Source organism: Quercus robur, chromosome 2, assembly GCF_932294415.1.
Source record: "Quercus robur chromosome 2, dhQueRobu3.1, whole genome shotgun sequence".
Lineage (NCBI taxonomy): Eukaryota > Viridiplantae > Streptophyta > Magnoliopsida > Fagales > Fagaceae > Quercus > Quercus robur.
Window position 1 is genome coordinate 71,307,176 of NC_065535.1, and position 20,556 is coordinate 71,327,731.

At 35.6% G+C, this 20,556-nt stretch overlaps 1 protein-coding gene across 1 annotated transcript; it reads right to left on the reverse strand.

Moving 5' to 3' along the window:
• Positions 1-9,048: 9,048 nt before the first annotated feature.
• LOC126702662 (uncharacterized mitochondrial protein AtMg00810-like) lies at positions 9,049-9,609 on the reverse strand. The gene has a single exon (XM_050401473.1). The coding sequence runs from the start codon at positions 9,607-9,609 to the stop codon at positions 9,049-9,051; it is 561 nt and encodes a 186-aa protein (XP_050257430.1).
• Positions 9,610-20,556: the final 10,947 nt, after the last annotated feature.

Consider the following 20,556-nt stretch of genomic DNA (forward strand, 5'->3'; position numbering starts at 1 on the left):
TTTTGGACTTTAGCCATGTCATTAATTTCCATTCAAGGACTAAATTGACATATAGTACTGAAAGGTTATGGACCAAATTGACACAGTGCCGAAAGGTTGTGGACCAAATTGACATAATTGAAAGGTTAAGGACCAAATTGAAATATGGTGTAAAGAATAGGGACCGAATATATAGTTCATCCATAATAAATCAATCAAGATTTAATTAAGAAATAAATGTTAAATACTATTATAATGATACAAAAATAACAATCTATAGCACAAAGTATTTATCCAACAAAACAAAGATGTCAAACATGAGAATGAAAATAATCAAGATACTTTTGTGGCATCAATTACCTCTAACTAACATTTACTTCATTTGTAAAAATTCTAGAATCAAACATGATATTTAGAAGTTTGGTTCTTAATAAAATATTACACAAACACACGGATGATGGAAATAAAAATATGAAAAAGATACACAAACATGGAATATTAAAGAAAAATTCTGAAAAACAAAAGTAATTACGAAAGAGAAACTCATGTAAAAAACACCTTGCGGCTTGAGGATGAAGGGTTTGTAGAAATAAAAGAGCAGAAACGACATAGAGATGATAAATTGCATAAAGGGTTTTTGGAGTGGTGCTATATATATATATATATATTAGCAAGTCGGTTTGGTTTAAAACTCTCCATGTTGCTAAGCAGTAGTTGGTTTAAAACTTTTTAGTTCGTTGAGTAGTAATCACTAATCAGTTTAAAAATCTCAATTTGGTATTGTTAGATTTAGACCCCTAAGACAAACAATGTTTAACCAGTTTTAAGGCCAAGTTATTAATTAGGTCAACTATGCAAGCCTTAGGTTAAACAAATAATCAAACATATCATCCATAGCAAAAAAGTAAATAATACAATAATATGATGACCCAAAAAAACCAATGAAGCAAATTAGTTTCAAGGTAAAAAACCTGGGCGGGCCAATTCCAAGATGAACAATCAACTATCAAATGGAGATTTACAGTTAAGAATATCAATACGTAGTAAATTTAACTAAAGTTAATAAACTTAGCTCTGAATCCCACAAACTTCTCTAATATGGATTTGTTCCAAACATGAACCCCCAATCCACACACTTCAAATTCCCATTGAAGCTTTGAATCAACGTAATCCTCCAGTCTACAACTTCAAGACTACCCTTAAAGATTTAGATTCAACACTTTTGATGACTGGCTTGCAACAACTTCAGATCAACTGGTTTTGATAGTATGTAGATCGATTTCCAATAGTGACTTTAAAGGAGAAGGCATAGAACTTTTTTTATTATCTTAAAATGGGAAAAAGTTTATCTCCAAACTAGTTTATAGGGACAAAATGGGCTTTTGCCCTTTTCGGGCAAATTAATTAGCCTTTTGCCCTTCTTCCCAAACTAAATAGGGAAATGCTCCTCTTTCGAAAATCGAGTTTTTCAAAATCGATTTAAACCCTATAGTGACGTTTTCAAGGACCTATAGTGACGTTTATAAGGACCTGTTGTGGTGTTTTGTAACTTGATATCCATGAAATCAAGTTATAGGCAATAAAATTGCCTATAACTCGATTTCCTAGATATCAAGTTATAAAACGTCACTACATGTTTTTAAAACGTCACTATAGGTCCTTAAAAACGTCACTATAGGGCTCCATATTTTTTTTTTTTAACTCGATTTTGAGAAACTCGATTTTCAAAAGAGGGGCATTTCCCTATTTAGTTTGGGAAGAAGGGCAAAAGACTAATTAATTTGCCCAAAAAGGGCAAAAGCCCATTTTGTCCTAGTTTATAGAGAAACTTTTCAAACTTCGCTGATATGTTTTTATTGGGTGTAAATTTTGAAAATCTAACTATTGGATTGCATGTTCTTATTATATCTTCTATTCTTGCAAAATTTCAAGAAAATCAAATATTAATAGCTATGTCATCTATCAAATGTTTAAATTTCAAGTTTTTGTAATTTAAAATTATGTATAAAAAATAAGTTTATTGATTGAATAGTAAATAACATCTAATTTGAATAAAATTTGACATGTGTGTTAAGAACATAAACTACATTAAATCCAACAGTTAGATTTTCAAAATTCATATCTTAAAAAAAGATATAGGAGAAGTTTAAAGGATTTCTCTCTAAACTAGTTTGGAGAGAAACTTTGTCCCTTAAAAGAGAAGCTCCAAAGTATTCTAAAAATATGTCTTAGGGTTTCCTTTGAATATTAGGTGAATTAGATTTGAAAGTTGAAACCCTAATCATCTGATGGGCTAATGGGCTATTGGGCCAAAAAATAAATTCTACATAATTAACTTATTATCGATCGAAGCTTTCTTCCAATCAGTCAAAATTGCTAAAATCTAATTCCATAAAATTGCAACTTCCTTGTTTTTGTACTCTTACTTGTAGTATCTTGAGCATTGTCAAATCATACTTACACAATATGGTGTATTTGGAGGGAGCGAAATTAGTGGACTTTTGAGGACATGGACAAATCTGATGATCAATTGCTTGCTTCTTTTAGTGGTTCTCTTTTTTGAATGGTCTAGGGCTTGGGGACTCACTTCTAGTGATTCTCTCCCTTTGTTCTTTAGTTTTCTCCTTTGTAATTAGCATTTTCTATCTGTTTGTTTCTTTTTCTGTAATCTTTGCTCTGCCTTGTGCTTTTTCTACATGAGGAAGCTTTTTGAATATACATTTTTCTTATTTATCAAATAAAAAAATAAAAAATAAAAACTATGATCTATTTCTAGACAAATTTGTGCTCTCGTGATTGCTAACAAATCTATACACCTATAAGACCTAATAGGCCTAATAATTAAATAAATTATGTGTAAAACTGTGAGATTACCAAAGCGTATGTGGCAAAATATTAGAAGATCAACTAATAGTCAAACGTTTTTAGTTTAGTTTAAAATTATTTATGTTGTTGAGTAGTAATTGGTTTAAAACTCTCTATGTTGCTAAGTAGTAGTCAGTTTAAAAGTCCCCATGTTGCTAAGTAGTAGTTGATTTAAAACTCTTTAGTTTGCTGAGTATTAATCAGTTTAAAACTCTCATTTTGACATAATAAATTAATTAATAAAAAATGATGTGTAAAATTGTGGGACTACCAAAGTTTATGTGGCAAAATATTAATAAATCAACTATAATCAAACATTTTCAGCTATTATAAATTATATAGATTATGTTTAATAAGTTAGATTTAATTGGAATCATATCAAGATTTAAGTCAATCAAAACTTAAATGATTTAATCAAATATGAATCAATTCCCAATCAAACTAAAAATTAAAATTAAAATTTTATTAAGGGAAAAATCATTCGTTGATGGTGATTAAAAGTCATACTTTCTCTAAAATATTTTGAGGTTAGAATTTAAGTAATATAGATGATGATGAACATTAATGACTAACTAAACATGCAAGAACATTTTTCAAAGTGACAAGAACTCATCTAAGTAAATCAATTAAGTTTAGGACCAAATTTAACAGCAAACTTGGTTGTAGCCTAAGGCTACAACTCCATTCAATATTTTTTTTTTATTGAATGTGAATTTTGACAAATCCACCATTGAATTACATTTTCTTCTTATATCTTCCATGCTTGCAAAATTTCAAGAAGATCAAAGATCAATAATTATATCATCAATCAAATATTTAAACTTCAAGTTTTTGTAGTCTAAAATTATACAAAATTAATTAGTTTATAGATCTAATAGTAAATAACATCCAATTGGCTAGAAAGTTGACATGTGTTAAGAACATAAAGAACATGGAATTCAACAGTTAGATTTCTAAAATATCTAGTCATGTTAATTTTTTTAATGGAGTTATAGCATTATGCTACAACTAAGTTTGTAGCCAAACTTTGCCTTAAATTTAATAAGGGAAGATGTCCAACACTTACTGAATACTTCACTTGAATTAATGACTCTCTCTCATAAGACTTAAGCATTAACTCCAATTAAAGATCCATCCAACTATTTGATGCTCACATGTCAATATGTTTGGATATTCATGTACTTGGATGTTCACATGTTTACACATTTGGTTGGTAATAATGTTTATGTTTTCTACTCTTTTGCAATTCTTTTAGCTAGGTTGTTTTCCTTTTGTGTGATTGAATTTATAAATAATACAGAAATGGAATAAAAAATAATCCACTTTGAATAAAGAGATTATTTCCAAATCTATCACTTGCTATAATTCGAAGAGAGTGACCCCTTTCAATAAAGAAATGCATGAAAGAGCCCCTTCAAGTAACAAATATTATTCAGATTTTGAAACAAAAGAACTCTCTTTCTATCAAAATATCCAATTTTTTGAAGGAAAAAAAAAAAAAAAAAAAAAAAAAAAACGACGCACAGTTCGGGAATTTCAGCATATTAGTTTAGAGGCTAGGATTAAGGAATAGATGCATGCTTTAGGGGAAACTTAGTAAAATATGTTTTAGTGTAATTCAATAATACAAGTGAGACTCAACTACGTTCGGGTAGTTTTGGGTTCCAAACATTTTCCTAAGAGTGTATCTTAACTCCGAACCTAGTTTGGTATCAGACCTTTTCTATTGGGATTCAAGTTGGTTCCTAGATCTATAACCAAATGGCAACTCTTGGTTATAAAAAAATTATACCCATTTTTTGTTCAATTTAAAGAAATAGATATGAATTGACATCATAATTATGAGTAAAATTGATAATTTATAATTTTCTAATATAGATGGAACCTTTCCCCTCCAAATCCTCAAATTTGGAAGAAATAAAAATGAGGGATTTGAAGCGGTTGCTTACCACTCCAAATCTTCTCAAATCCTATCCCCCCCAGCCTTTAAAAAATTCAAATGAGGTCAATTAAACACCCTCATCGCCTTCCCTCTCCAACCCTCCATCCAAACGCACTGTGAAGTGGATAATTATCTCAACAATAATCTATCTTGGCTTGCCTTAGCGGTTATGAAAAAGGCTTTTCAACTACAAAGGACCAAACTCATAGTAGCCCTCTTAAGAGCACACTCTAAACGTAGATAATTTTATTGCTAATATTTTTAGAAAGTATGAAGTTCTGCTCCTACTTATTGTTCCAAGTAATAACGATCGTTGTTCTCTTACTTAGCCTAAGACTACTAGCATCAATTCAATACAGCTTTAGCCAAATCTAAGCAACCCTTAATCCACTATTTACACATACCTACATTAGCCCCTATTCTCTATTTGTATTTCATTTAATTTTTTTTTCTTTCGTTCTTTCTTACACATTCAGCCAATTCACTATCAACTACCAAGACCCAAACAAACTATCAATTGCCAAATTTTACACATTTAACCAATTCAGTTCAATCCATAAACTCTCTACATTTCACAACCCAAATTATACATTCAACTGATTTGAATGTCCTTTACACTGATCTGATTTCCCCATTCAAACTAGATTTATGCATCAACCAAAATTACACATTCATCATAGATTTACACATATTACAAACACAATACAAAAAATTAGCTACCAAACACCAATAAAAAAACAATAGAGCATCATGGCCAACATCAATTGCTCAAAATTTCACATGCATTTATCAAATTACAAAGATTATGAACAAATTTGGGGTTAAATTAAAGGGAAAAAACAAAACCAAAATCAAGAATAAATAGGTTCTCTGTTCCAAGCCCTAGTTACAAGCCCTACTTCCACTTACAACACTAAGCCAAAGCAAAAACAACAGCGTTAGAAAACATTCTCAAACCATTTTAAAGTACCCCTCAAACTATTATTGTTCAAGGGGAACAATGGGCATCTTCATTAGCTATACGGTACATGTCATCATCATCTTGAGGTATCATGCCTTCCTCTTCTTCTTCCCCAAAATAAAAGAAAGAGATCCATTGGCAAATCCCCTATCATCCTTCCCACTACCTAAGGATCTTCCCCACCCTTGTGGTGAATCCTTGCATTCCCTTGCATTCTCACTATTATAAGGCTACCCATGCTGGTGATGAGGTGGTGAGGATGGCCGACTCCTTTCCATCATTGCCTGGTGAAAACTGCGTGGCGGGCTGCACTCACGACTACGATTGCGCTCACGGTTCAAACCTTTATTGCGGTCACCCCAAGCAGGCCCCTTGGGGCTCCGACTGTGACCTCTATCTTGTCCATAGTTATTACCACAGTCAAACCTGTCTCAAATAGTAAAAAATCACACATTACTTCTCAAAATTCTCTTTTTAAGTGCAAACAACACATTATCATGGCTCTTGTTTGTTTCTTTGGTAACTCAGACATTAATTCCTATTATTTGAAGTCCAACACACACAAAAATAATATATACAAATAAACAAGTGTTTGAAACAAAGTCCTGACTGAATGCTTCCCCAACCCACTATATATATATATATATATATATATATATATATCGAGAGAGAGAGAGAGAGAGAGAGAGAGAGAGAGAGAGAGAGGGAGAGAGAGGCTTTTGAAATTAAAAGACCTAATTGAATTGGTTTTACCCCCCACCAAAAAGTTGTGGCCACAATAACAAAGAAAAAAGGAAAACACTTCCACTGTGCACTATGAAATCCAAAAATGCAGATAAAAAAAAATCAGGTAAAATTCCAATTTATGCATATTATACCGGTAAATATTGACAAATACAAAATCATGCAAACAAATTGGTAGGCTGAAATAGTAATTGTACCATGGTACAATGGGAGGACTTCATTCTCTAGAGGCATCAAACCCAATATATAAATTTAAATGCACCAATTAGTGGTTAAAAAAAGAATTAAAAAAAAAAAGAAAAAAAAAAGCTCCATACCTCTCACGTGACTCATTATCATATCCACGACCTCTTCCACCATAACTCGAATCGTTACGTCCACCCGGACCCCCATCACGACCACCAAAACCAAAACCAGAACCCTATCATCTGGACTTGCCCATCATCCCACCACCACGAGAATCCATATCACGAATTTTTGGAGGGACACGCTGATTTGCCCCTTCCAAAACTTTGATGAGATCTAAAGCATACTTGGCATCCTGGTCATCGAAGAATGTGTAAGCCAAACCAATGGCATTGCCCTCCCTGTCCTTCCAATCCTATGAACATAATCCTCCACTCTAGTAGGGAAATCATAGTTGATAACCACCCTGTGACAGAAACTATAACTAATCCTTAACATGATTTTTTACCCCAGGACACAATAATACAGGGAAAATGAGGATACAACCTTTTCTTTTCTGGTTTTTTAGGCCCCGTTTGGTAGAGTATCTTAGCAACATGTTTTCAGTTTTTAAACAACATTACACGTATTTTCACACACTTTTTCACCCACACATATTTCAAAAAAATGCAAACAATGTTACTCAAACTCATCTATCAAATGGGCCTTTATTAACTTAGAAGTTAAAAGCGTCATAACATACTTCAAATAGTCACTTCAACATACTACTATGAGTCACACACACACCAATATAATAAATAGATAAACTACAAATATTTGATTCTCCTACTCTCTAAGTAATCAATGTCATGCAAAATGAATGTATATTCTCACTTCAATTTCCAACATAGCCAAAGTAGAAGCTAGATACAATCAATTTTTGGGATGTAAGATATTTTACTCTTTGACAAGCTTTATCCTTTTCAGTGCATTCATAATTAACTGAAATTTCATTAAGCTACAATTAAAACTTCAACCACGTAATGTGTTTTAAAAATTCTCAGGGGATGAGGGTTCATAAAAGACTTAAACCGATACCCCATAATATGTAGTAGATATTGTTTCAGGATTTATCATTTGAAAAGCTTTGAACTAAGCTTGAAAATGCTTCAACAATGGAAGTTTTCCAGTAAAACACTCAAAGAGAAAGAGAGGAAATTAGAGAGAAGAAGTTTGAGAGAGACGAAGAGAGAATTGGAATTTTCTGGAATAATACCACATTATCATTCGTTACACTGATGTACAATTTATATATTACCAGAGAATCAATAACTGCCTAATTAGAGATCCCTAAAATCACGGGATTGATCCGTGAAATTAGGAACTAAACAACTACCATCAACTACCTAATGAATTGAGCTAACTGACCAACAACAACTATATGAAATGCAACGTATCAATGAGTTAATAACATACAGACAAAATGCAATGTTTCATTAAATAGATTTACAACTTCGTGTTAAATAGAATGACACCATTCTGGTGAATATCTGAAGTAGTCGTTGTGAACTAGCCGTTGACATCTAGCATTTGAACCTTGTTCTTAGCAATACTCTGTTGATCTCTGAGTATACTCTTAACATCCCCCCTCAAACTCGAGGCAGTGGCAGCTAAGAGTTTGCTGCGTAGAACCAGAAAATGAGGACCAGGTAAGGGTTTCATGAAAATGTCAGCAAAATTGTCACGACTAGAGATGAATTTGATCCCCAAAGTGCTACAAAGAACACAACCCCTCACATAGTGATAATCAACCTCTATGTGTTTGGTTCTGGAATGAAATACAGGATTAGAGGCAAAGGCAATAACAAAGTTATTATCGCACCAAAGGATGGGAACATGAGGAAGAAATAGCTTTGATGTGCAATGAAAATCCGTTCAAGTCTTGTCTCATCCATAGGCGTCGTCCAAAGAAAAGAGAGGAAGAAGGGAGATCCTCGTCCGAGTTTAACCTCGTCCGTCCGTCCTTATAGGACGGACGAGATTACTGCACCATGAACATGTTTAGCCTTGGACGAACATGTCTCCACCAAGTGTGAGAGAAAACGAATCGTCGCTAGTCAAGTCCAACCGTTGTGGAATGCAGACTCAAATAATCTAACTTCCATAGCAGTTATGGAAGTTACCTCCAAGCCTTTTGGACTCCTCAACAATAGGAATGGTTACCAAACAAGTAACCGCTCCCTGCATGCTATATAAACGCTCGCCAACGAAAGAGTAAGGGATTCTGATTCTAAGACTTCCAATTTACTGGGAATCACAAAAAGGCTAACTTTACCATCGGAGGTGTCTTGGCTGGCTTCCACCGGTCTCCTCTGATTTTCTGTTCATTTTCTCAGGATTCAGTCACAAACTCATCAACGCCCGAGACTTTCAGCCCATTGATATCACAGGATTCATCAAGCTTAAGCTCCTTAAACAGAGTGCGAAGCCAAGCTAACTCTACCACAGTGGAAGCCAAGGCATGATACTTTGCCTCTGTGGAAGAACAGGAGACAGTGGGTTGTTTCTTGGAAGACCAAAAAATGGGGCTTAAACCAAGGAAAACCAACATCCCAGTGGTAGACTTCCTGTCAGTGGGGTCTCTAGCCCAATCTGCGTCGGAGAAGGCAGAGAAGGTAAGTGGACCAGGGGCAAGATGAATCCCAAAATGTAAAGTACCCCTCACATAATGAAGAACACGCTTGGTTGCCTCCAAATGAGAAGTAGTAGGAGGATTCATAAATTGGCATAGCTGATGGACACTAAAAGCCAAATCAGGGCGTGTGAAAGTCAAATATTGGAGAGCACCCATCATACTTCTGTACTCAGAGGGATTAACCAAAACAGAACCATCAAAAGGAGTAAGACGTACATTTAGGCAACAAGGGGTTTTGGTAGGTTTAGAATTTTCCATCTTGAATCTATGAAGTACATCAGAGGCATACTTGGATTGGCACAAAGTGAGACCAAACTTGGAAGGCACAATCTAAATGCCTAAGGAATAAGAGAGAGCACCCAAATCCTTAAGCTCAAAGGCTTTACTAAGAGCAGTGACAAGATGAGATACTTGTGAAGAAGAATTTCCTGTGATTATAATATCATCCACATATACAAGGAGATAAATGATGGTCTGATGAGAGTGAAACACAAATAAGGAAGAGTCTGCCATGGAAGCTTCAAATCCAAGATGTAACAATTGAGAGGTAAATCTGTCAAACCAGGCTTTTCGGGCCTGTTTTAAGCCATACAAAAATTTGTGTAATCTACAGACATGATGAGGAAATTGTTGATCCACATAGCCTTGAGGTTGTTCCATATACACTTCTTCCTTGAGAAAACCATGGAGGAAGGCATTAGAGACATCCAACTGTCTGAGAGGCCAATTAAAACTCACAGCAATGGAAAGTACAAGTCTCACAATAGCTGGTTTCACAACTGGACTAAATGTCTCTGTGTAGTCCACACCTACCTGTTGGTGAAAACCCTTGGCAACCAGTCTGGCTTTATAACGAGCAATGGTGCCATCACTGTGTAATTTCAGCTTATACACCCACTTGCAACTCACTAAATTGATGCCAGGCATAGCAGGAACAAGAGACCAAGTCTTCTGTCTTTGTAAAGCAGAAAATTCCTCATCCATGGCCGTAATCCATTGAGGAAACTTACAAGCAATTCTATAGGAAGGGGGCTCAGTGTGAGTATAGTCAAGCACAGCCTTATAACACAATTTTGCTTGGAAATGCCATTCTTTGATCTAGTAGTCATAGGATGGACATTCACAGGAACAATGGAAGATGCAGTGGCAGCAGGAGCTGAAGATTCATTGGGAACATAAATATTGGGAATAGACTGTAAAGATGTTGAAGTGATAGAAATAGAAGGGAGTGGAGGTGTAGGATGAGAGATAGAGGCAGGTGGAGATATAGCAGCAGGAATAGAAGCAAATGGTTCAGAGTTTGTGGAAGTATCAGATTGGGGAAAAAGACAAGTAGGATGAGATGAAGGAATAGGACTAGGATTTGTGGAGTGTGACATAGGAGTAGAATAGGGTCCTAGAATAGAGGACTGATTAGAAGAGTGCAAGTATAACAAATTGGATAACCAAGTGTCTGAATTAGGTGGAGTAGAAGGGGAAACAGAAGACAGAGCAGAAAAAGAAAACTTGGTTTCATTGAACAAGACATGCCTGCAAGTACACAGCTTGTGAGTGAGTAAATCAAGACACAAGTAACCCTTAGACACGGTGAAATATCCCAAAAAGAGACATTCTGTGGTCCTATGCTCTAGCTTGTGTTTAGTGTATGGTCTGAGAAAAGGGTAACATGCACAGCCAAAAATCTTGAGGGAAGTGATATCAGGGTGTTGACCATAAAGTTTGAACCAAGGAAACAAAAGACCTAAAGTTGGAGTTGGAAGGAGATTGATCAAGGTTAAGGTAGACTAAACAGCAAAAGACCAGTATGTGGAAGGTAAAGAAGCTTGAGAAAGAAGAGTGATAACAGTCTCAATTAAGTGTCTATGTTTTCTCTCTACCAACCCATTCTGTTGAGGTGGATAAGGACAAGAAATTTGATGGTGAATTCCATGGGAAGACAGAAAAGACTCAAAAGAATTAGAGGTATACTCACCACCACCATCTGATCTAAGAGTTTTAATGTTTGTAGAGAATTGTGTTTTAACCATAGCATGGAACAAGAAAAATTTAGAATAAACTTCTGATTTGTTAGTGAGCAAGTAAAGCTATGTAAAACGACCATTCTGTTGAGGTGGATAAGGACAAGAAATTTGATGGTGAATTCCATGGGAAGACAGAAAAGACTCAAAAGATTTAGAGGTATACTCACCACCACCATCTGATCTAAGAGTTTTAATGTTTGTAGAGAATTGTGTTTTAACCATAGCATGGAACAAGAAAAATTTAGAATAAACTTCTGATTTGTTAGTGAGCAAGTAAAGCTATGTAAAACGAGTGTAATGATCAACAAAAATGACATAATATTTGTAGCCACTTATTGAATCAAGAGGTGCAGAACCCCACAAATCAGTATGTACAAGTTCAAAAGGAGAAGTTGCTACAAATCTTGAACTAGGAAATAGTAGTTTGTGCATTTTGCCATGAAGACAGTGAATACAAGAATTGACAAAATTAGCACTATTATTACAAGACAGACCATTATTTATCAACAAAAGTCTAAGAGTTTGAGCACTAGGATGGCTAAGCCTACTGTGCCACAAAGACCAACTAGAAGAAGAAAGCTTGACAGAATTGCACAATTTGTTAGAAAGAAGTGCAATGGCCTTGTGAGGATAGATGAGGTAAACACCACCTTCACTCCTGCCCTTGTAGAGAACTTTCCCCGTGGCCAAGGCCTGAATTAACAAGGTGTTTTCATCAAAATAACACTAACAGTTATTATCATGGCAGATTTTGTGAACTGAAGCAAGATTAGAAGCAATGGAAGGGACTCTTAACACATTTTTAAGCTGAAGAGTAGAATTAGAAGAAGGGATTAGAGAGTTACCTATATGAGTGATAGGTAAGTTCTGTCCATTGCCCACTGTGAGATGCTCCTGGCCAGTATAGGGTTTGGGAAAGCTTAAGTGATTGAGGCTAGAGGTGACATGGTTAGTGGATGCACTGTCTGCCAGCCAAGGTTGCTCCTGAGTCATCAAAGAGTTGGAAGAGGTAGCCATAGCAGCCAACTTTGTAGGTGGATGTTTGCCTTGGTAGGCATAATCCATTCTGTGGTAGCAGTCAATAGCTAGATGACTTGCTTTACCACAAATTTGGCAGATTGGCCTTTCTGATCTTCCATTAGAACCTGGAGATTGTGATGGTGAAAAATGATTGAAGTGGTTGGATGATGGACCTTAACCTCTGCCTCTACCTCTTGCATTGTTGCCTTTTCCTCTACCTCTATTACTTGACTGATTGAAGGTATTATAACCACCAGTATTGTTGAATCTTGGTGTGGTATTTACTGACATTGCAAAGGTAGAGTCTTTGATCTCAATGCCTTCATTCAATGACTCCTTTTCTACATTCAACAGAGTAGCCAACTCATCAAAGCTTAATATTGTGCTTCTGGTTCTAATTGCAAACCTGAATGCACTGAATTCTTTGGGAAGACCTTTAATTGCTACATGAAGTAGCTCTTCATCATCCAAGATAACACCTACTGCCATGAGTTTGTCTCTTATCACCTTAATTTTCTGTAGATAGACATCTACAGAATCAAATCCTTTCTTCACATTATGCAGTTCTTCCTTGAGGTTCATCACATGTGACCTTGAAATTGAGGAGAATCTATTTTCAAGAACCTTCCATACCTCTCGAGCAGATGAACAACCAACAGTTATAGCTAAAACTGAAGGAGTGAGGGTAGAACTGATAAAGGTAAGTAAAGCCTTTTCCTTTGATTTCCAGATGAGATAATCTGGATTAAACACTGAAGTAACAGTACCAGTGAGATCCTTGAGAAATTTCTCAGGAGTAAGTGAAACTTCATCAAGAATCTCAAACATAGAGTATGTTTCCAACACCATCGAAATTTGATGCTTCCAAACAATGTAATTGGAAGAGTCAAGTTTGACTGTCATCATGTTTGACATGTTTGACAGTAGTAGCAGAGGCTGATTAGTGAGATCGATGGAAGTAGATGAAGAAATTGAAGACATGGTTGTGGAGGTTGAAGACATAATAGTAGAGGTTGGTGCTGAAGTAGTTTCTGCCATTGTTGGATCTATACAACTTTGGATCAAAGTAGCTCTGATACCATGAAAAGCTTTGAACTAGGCTTGAAAATGCTTCAACAATGGAAGTTTTCCAATAAAACACTCAAAGAGAAAGAGAGGAAATTAGAGAGAAGAAGTTTGAGAGAGACGAAGAGAGAATTGGAATTTTCTGGAATAATACCACACTATCATTCATTACACTAATGTACAATATATATAATACTAGAGAATCAATAACTGCCTAATCAGAGATCCCTGAAATCACGAGATTGATACGTGAAATTTGGAGTGAAATTAGGAACTAAACAACTACAATCAACTACCTAATGAACTGAGCTAACTAACCAACAACAGCTATATGTAACGCAACGTATCAATGAGTTAATAACATACAAACAAAATGCAGCGTGTCATTAAATAGATTTACAACTTTGTGTTAAATAGAATGACACCGTTCTGGTGAATATCTGAAGTAGCCGTTGTGAACTAGCCGTTGACATCTAGCATTTGAACCTTGTTCTTAGCAATACTCTGTTGATCTCTGAGTATACTCTTAACATCGTTGCCCAAAATTTTGATCCTTGGAAAATAATGTACCATAGAATGCAATACCAAAACCTAGATAATGTGACTATAAAATAAATAGTCCCCAACCTGATGTCTTTCATATCTAGCCCTCAAGCTGCAATGTCAGTGGCTACAAGAACTAGAGATTGACCAGTTTGGAACTAACTCAACACATGATCCCTCTCACCTTGTGATTGTTAAGAGTGAAAAATCTCATTAACTTGCTTAATGATATGTGGCTTTGATCCTTATATACAATCAGAGACTAACTAACTAACTTAACAAACACAACAACTCCTTAATAGAAAAAATAAAGCACACACGTGCACACTCACGTGCATTACTAAAGCTATTTACAAGATTGACTAAAGTCACTAAACTACACACAGTTGAAGCTATATACAATACAAAGACCAAAGCTACAAGTCATTTAACCATGACTATCTGCACTTCTATAATTCTGCTCTGACTCTTCTTATTGTGCTGAGTCTTCTTGCTGTTACCTTGATCTCTGATACTCTCCCTCAAGATGGGCACTATTGGAATGAATATTCAAGATTCTCATCTTGACAATTAAGGCTGAAAATTGATTCAAGTTCAAGGCCTCTATTAACAAGTCTACCAATTAAGATTGACTCCTAATATTCATCAACCTTATAACTCCATCTTGCACCTTATCTCTCACAATGTGACAATCTTTTTCAATATGCTTTGTACACTCATGGAACACAGGATTAGACCCTATGTGAATTGCTACCTTACTGTCACTGAACAATAAAGCAACCTTATCATGTTTTACACTCAAATCCTTTAGCAAGTAGAGAATCCAAGTCACTTCACATACAACCATAGTCATTGATCTATATTCAGCTTTAGTAGTGGATCTAGAGACAGTATGCTGCTTCTTAGACTTCCAGGAGATCAATGAGTCACCCAAGAATACACAAAAACCTGTAATAGACCTTCTAGAATCAAGGCAAGCTGCCCAATCTGCATTTGCAAAGGCCTTTATATGTAGTGAAAAGTTTGATGGAAACAATAACCCTTGACCTACAGTTCCTTTGATATATTGAATGATTCTATATGCTGCCTTTAAATGAGGCTTTCTAGGTTTAGACATAAATTGACTTAACCTATGCACAGAGTGTGTAATATCTGGCCTAGTGATGGTTAAGAACAGTAGTTTACCTATTAACCTTCTATACATCCCAACATCATGTAATAACTCCACATCATCCTTGCTTCACTTTAAATTAACTTCCATAGTTCTAGCAAGTTTACATCCAAGCATCCCAACATCATGAACAATTTCAAGGGCATACTTTCTTTGACACAATGAGATACCCTTTTGTGATTTTTCAACTTCCAAACCCAAGAAATATTTCAAATTGCCTAGATCCTTTAACTTGAAATGCTATCCAGATGCAACTTGAGATCTTCCACAGCTTTAGGATCGTTACTAGCAATGAGTATGTCATCAACATAAACAAGAAGTGCTATAAAAAGCTTACCATGCTACCTAATGAACAAGGAATAGTCTGGTTTAGACTATACAAAGCCATTCTACAATATAGTGGTTGAAAATTTTAAAAACCACTACTTTGAAACTTGCTTAAGTCCATATAATGATTTATGCAACTTGCAAACCATCTCCCCCTTGCTACCCATCTCCCCCTTGTTGTGCAAACCTGGAGGAAGAGACATGTACACTTCTTCATAGAGATCACCATTAAGAATTGTATTGTTGACATCTAATTGTTGAAGATCCCAGCCTTACACAACAGCTAAAGCCAAGAAAAGCTTAACTGTGACCATTTTAGCCATTAAAGAGAATGTTGCAGTATAGTCCAGCCCTTCTTGCTAAGTATACCCTTTGGCCACAAGGCGAGCCTCATACCTCTCTATACTGCCATCAACTTTGTACTTGATTCGAAATACCCACTTACATCCAACAACCTTTTTGTTGGGTAGCAAAGGAATAGTAGACCAAGCATGATTTTGTTCTAAGTCCTCAATTTCTGCTGCCATAGTAGTTTCCCAATTACGATCACCAACATCTTGATGGTAAAACTAAGGTTCTTTAAGAGCAGAAATGCTATTGCAGAAATGAGAATAGCTAGGTGATAACTTGTGAGAAGAAACAAAGTTAGCAATAGGATACCTAGTTGAAATTGTGTTGCATTTGTAGGATTGAAGATATGGAGGAGGTTTGGACACTCTGGTAGACCTTCTAAGTGAGGGAGCAGAAGGAGTGGACAGAGAAGGAGGGATCAGATTAGGATGCAAGGTAGGATCATCAACTATATCATTAGGTAAGTAAACATATAGTTCTTCTGGAAGATCAGAAAAATGATCTTTAAGAATGAGATGCGGGATCATCAACTTAATTAGAGGAAGGATCATCAACAAGAGGAAGGATCATCAACAAGAGGAACAAACTTAGAATGTTGAATAAGATCTCCTACAGGTAAAGGTGGAGCATTAGGAGTGCAAATCTAATATAAAGGATCAGAAGGAGAAAGGAATGTTGAGGAAGGAATGGACTGAAAAGGAAAGATGGACTCATGAAAAGTAACATCCCTCGAGATAAAATTCCTTTTAGAATGTAAATCGAGTAATTTATATCCCTTAATAGCAAAAGGATAACCCAAGAAAACACATTTGATAGCTTTAGGATCAAATTTAGGCCTATTATAAGCCAATGTAGATGCAAAATACAAACAACCAAAAACTCTAAGAGAACTATAATCAGGGACTTTGCCATAAAGCAATTCAAAGGGAGTTTTGTCATGAAGAAGAGGGGATGGAAGTCTATTGATAAGGTGCATTGTTGTGAGAATGCAGTCACCCCAATAGGCAATAGGAACATTGAATTGAATTCTTAAGGCTCTTACAACACACAAAATATGTTGATGTTTCCTCTCCATAACAGAATTTTGTTGAGGAGTGGCAACACAACTATGTTGGTGTATAATTCCCTGAGTCTTGAAGAAATCAGTCATTTGAAATTCAACACCATTATCAATTCTAAAAAATTTAATGGATTTATTGAATTGAGTCTTGATCATAGCATAAAAGGACTGTAAAATGAACCTAGTATCAAACTTGGATTTCATGAGATAAATCCAAGTTTATCTAGTACAGTCATCAACAATAACGAGGAAGTATTTGTGTCCATCAACAGTAGGAACTATATAGGGACCCCAAATATCACAGTGTACAATATCAAAAGGTGAATCAGACATGTGATTTGGAAAAGGGAAAGGAAGTCTTTTGTGTTTTGCAAGTGGACAAATCTCATAATCTTTATTAAAAGTACAAACATTATCAAGAAGTACATTCTTTAAGGAAGAGAGTTTAGCATCAGAGGGATAACCTAATCTAAAATGCCATTTAGAAGAAGGTACAGCAATGTTATTGATTACATAAGATTGAGGCCTGTTGAAAATAGACTTGAAAACAATGTTAAAGATGGATTGAAAGGATGATCCAAGAACCTTGGAGTTGATTGGAAAGGTACAAGCATCTAAGGGGCTGTGTTGTAGCAAATACAACCCATCATGAATTTCACCCACACCAATATTCTCCAGCAAATAAGGTCCTATATAAAACATAAATTTGACAAGAAAATAAGACAACAAGAACAAGATTTTGTGAGTTGACTAACTAACAAAAGGTTAAAAGAAAATGAAGGACCACAAAGAACATTAATAAGAGTTAAAGTCAAAGAGAAATGGAACCTATGTGAGTTACCATTGTTGTTTCACCATTAGGAAGTTCAACAACACAACTAATAGCAGTGAATTCAGTAAGCAATTGAAAAAAATGTACAATGTAATCAGTTTTCCCAGTGTCAATAACCCAAGTATCTCTATTAAAGGCTGTCCTATTTACTACATGGGCAGAAAAGATTGAATGCCTCAAATCAAGATCTCCAAAAGAAGATATACCTAACATTGTGAGAGCATTGTCAGACTTGGAAGCACTTGTAGAAGATGCTGATTAAGAATCTAAATGAGGCTTAATCACACTGCTAGCCATATGAACTTCCTTGGTTCCCATGTTAAGTTGAGTAGCAGCTTGCATCTGGTTGCCTAGCATGGCCAAAATTGCTGACATTGTTCTTAAGTAAAAGGGAATTGGGTGGCATCATTGGATGATTGTCTTTTCTCTGTAGTGTCATGTTGAATGCCTACTTGATTCACCATTGAAGTCTTTCCTTTAGACTTGAATCCAGGTGGGAAGCCATGCAACTTGAAACACTTCTCCATGGTATGACCATGTTTCCCACAATGAGTGTAAATAGGCCTATCCTTACCCCTTGAATTCTTTCCTCCAGAGAAAGCAAAATTGGAATTAATAACAATGGAATTGGAACCTTTCACAGCAAGAGCAGTGGACTCAATGTGAACATTAGAATTTCCCACATTCCTCTACCTTTCTTCTTGAATCAACAAGGAATAGACTTTGTTGATGGATGGAAGTGGATTCATTAACAAAATATGTCCTTTGATTTGAGAATAAGAATCATTGAGTCCTATCAAGAATTGCATCACTAAATCTTGAAAGTGAAGATTCTGAATCCTTTGTGAAATATTACAAGTGCACTTTTCACAAGAACAAGTTGGAGTAGGCCTAAAATTCTTGAGTTGATCCCAATACACCTTTAATTGAGTGAAATAGGTAGTAATTGAAGAATCACCTTGATTGATTGATGCAATGTCCTTTTGCAGTTGAAAAACCCTAGGTCCATTGCCTTGAGAATGCGTGTCCCTAAGATCATTCCAGATTTCTAATGTTGTGTCTCTATAAGTGATACTAATTTTGATCTGAGGTGAAACTGCCTTCATCAACCAAGAACCAACCACATTATCACAGTGAATCCAAGCATCAACGCTGCTGGAGTTTTTATCAATGGAGAAGAAAGAGTAATAGTGCCATTAACAAAACCAAACTTGTTCTTCGCAATCAAAGCCTTCTTCATAGATTGAGCCCAAGCATGGTAATTTTCAACAATCAAGACCTCAGAAACAAGCATAGCTCCAGGACTTTTAGCATGGTGAAGGAACAAAGGATTTGAGATGTCTTCTACCAATGCTAGATCTTGCTTAGATGAAGTGGAAGAAGAATTTGACGCAGAAACCATTGAACCAGCTTCAAGGTTTCAAGAACGAAACCCTAGAAATTTGGGAGAATTTTGAGCAAACTATGGCTCTGATACCATATGAAAGATTGTTAAGAGTGAAAAATCTCATTAACTTGCTTAATGATACGCGTCTTTGATCCTTATATACAATCAGAGACTAACAAACTAACTTAAAAAACATAACAACTCCTTAATAGAAAAAAATAAAGCACACACGTGCACACTCACTTGCATTACTAAAGCTATTTACAAGACTGACTAAACTACACACAGTTTAAGCTACATACAATACAAAGACCAAAGCTACAAGTCATTTAACCATGAGTATCTGCACTTCTATAATTCTGCTCTGAATCTTCTTGTTGGGCTGAGTTTTCTTGCTGTTGCCTTGATCTCTGATAGCAACAGCACCAAACTGGCGAGTAAGGTTATGGGCAAGTTGATCACACATCTTCTTGGTTGAACAAAAGATAATTATCTTTGATCCTGGTTCTTGAAATCATAATATATCTGCTCCAGTCGTCTGTGTTTCTCCATGGATGACAACACTTCAATATGCTACAAGATGCCGATATAGAATGTTAGGTTCTAAAGACTTAGGAACTAATGTATTTAGAACTCTAATGTGTATTGTTAGCAAACCATGATCAAAATAGGTTGTTTAGTCTTGTTTAGACTTGCTCAAAGTTATGTCTTTTATGTAAAGTTGGAATCGAGCTGTTGTAGAAGTATTAGTGCATTTCGACCTGGCTCGATCGATCGAACCTCGGGTAGAATGTTTTTTCTGCAGATTTCTCCAACTCAGCCCTAGCCTATTAAAACATGTAGGGTTTTATGTTTTGCCCTAAGTATAAAAGGCAAACCCTAGCCACGTTTTTAAGGTTGCTCTATTTGCTATGTGTGTGAATCTCTTTTGAGATCTAAAGGTGGTTGCCTTTACACATGCTTAGGATTATAAAGAAGGAGATTTGATTGAGAGCTTGATGATCATTCAGTTACTGCACTAAAAAGGTTAAAGAAACACAAGCGGGTGTGCTTGTACTTGCTGGAGAAACCAAGAAAGAAGGAATCTGTGGTTTCGGAGCTTGCACATGGTCATGTCAGTAAGTTTCTACTGGTGGGTAGCAATAGAATGTTAGTGGTCTAAGTCCTATTGTAGAATTTTGATTCTTTCATAGTGGATTTGCTTTTTACTTTAAGGATAGCTAGGTTAAATCCTCCCTAGATTTTTACCGATGTGGTTTCTTGGGTCATCATATCATTGTGTTATTTATATTTCCGCTGCTATACATGATATGATTGTTTAATTGTGATAACCTAGATCTGGAATATAGACTAAGTAATAACTTGGCTAATTAACTAGGTTAATCCAATTGTGTTTTAAGAGGTCTAAAAACTGTCAAGTGGTATCAG

Coding starts and splice junctions, on each gene's coding strand:
- LOC126702662 (XM_050401473.1), bottom strand. CDS start 9,609: ATGGAAAATTCTAAACCTACCAAAACCCCTTGTTGCCTAAATGTACGT.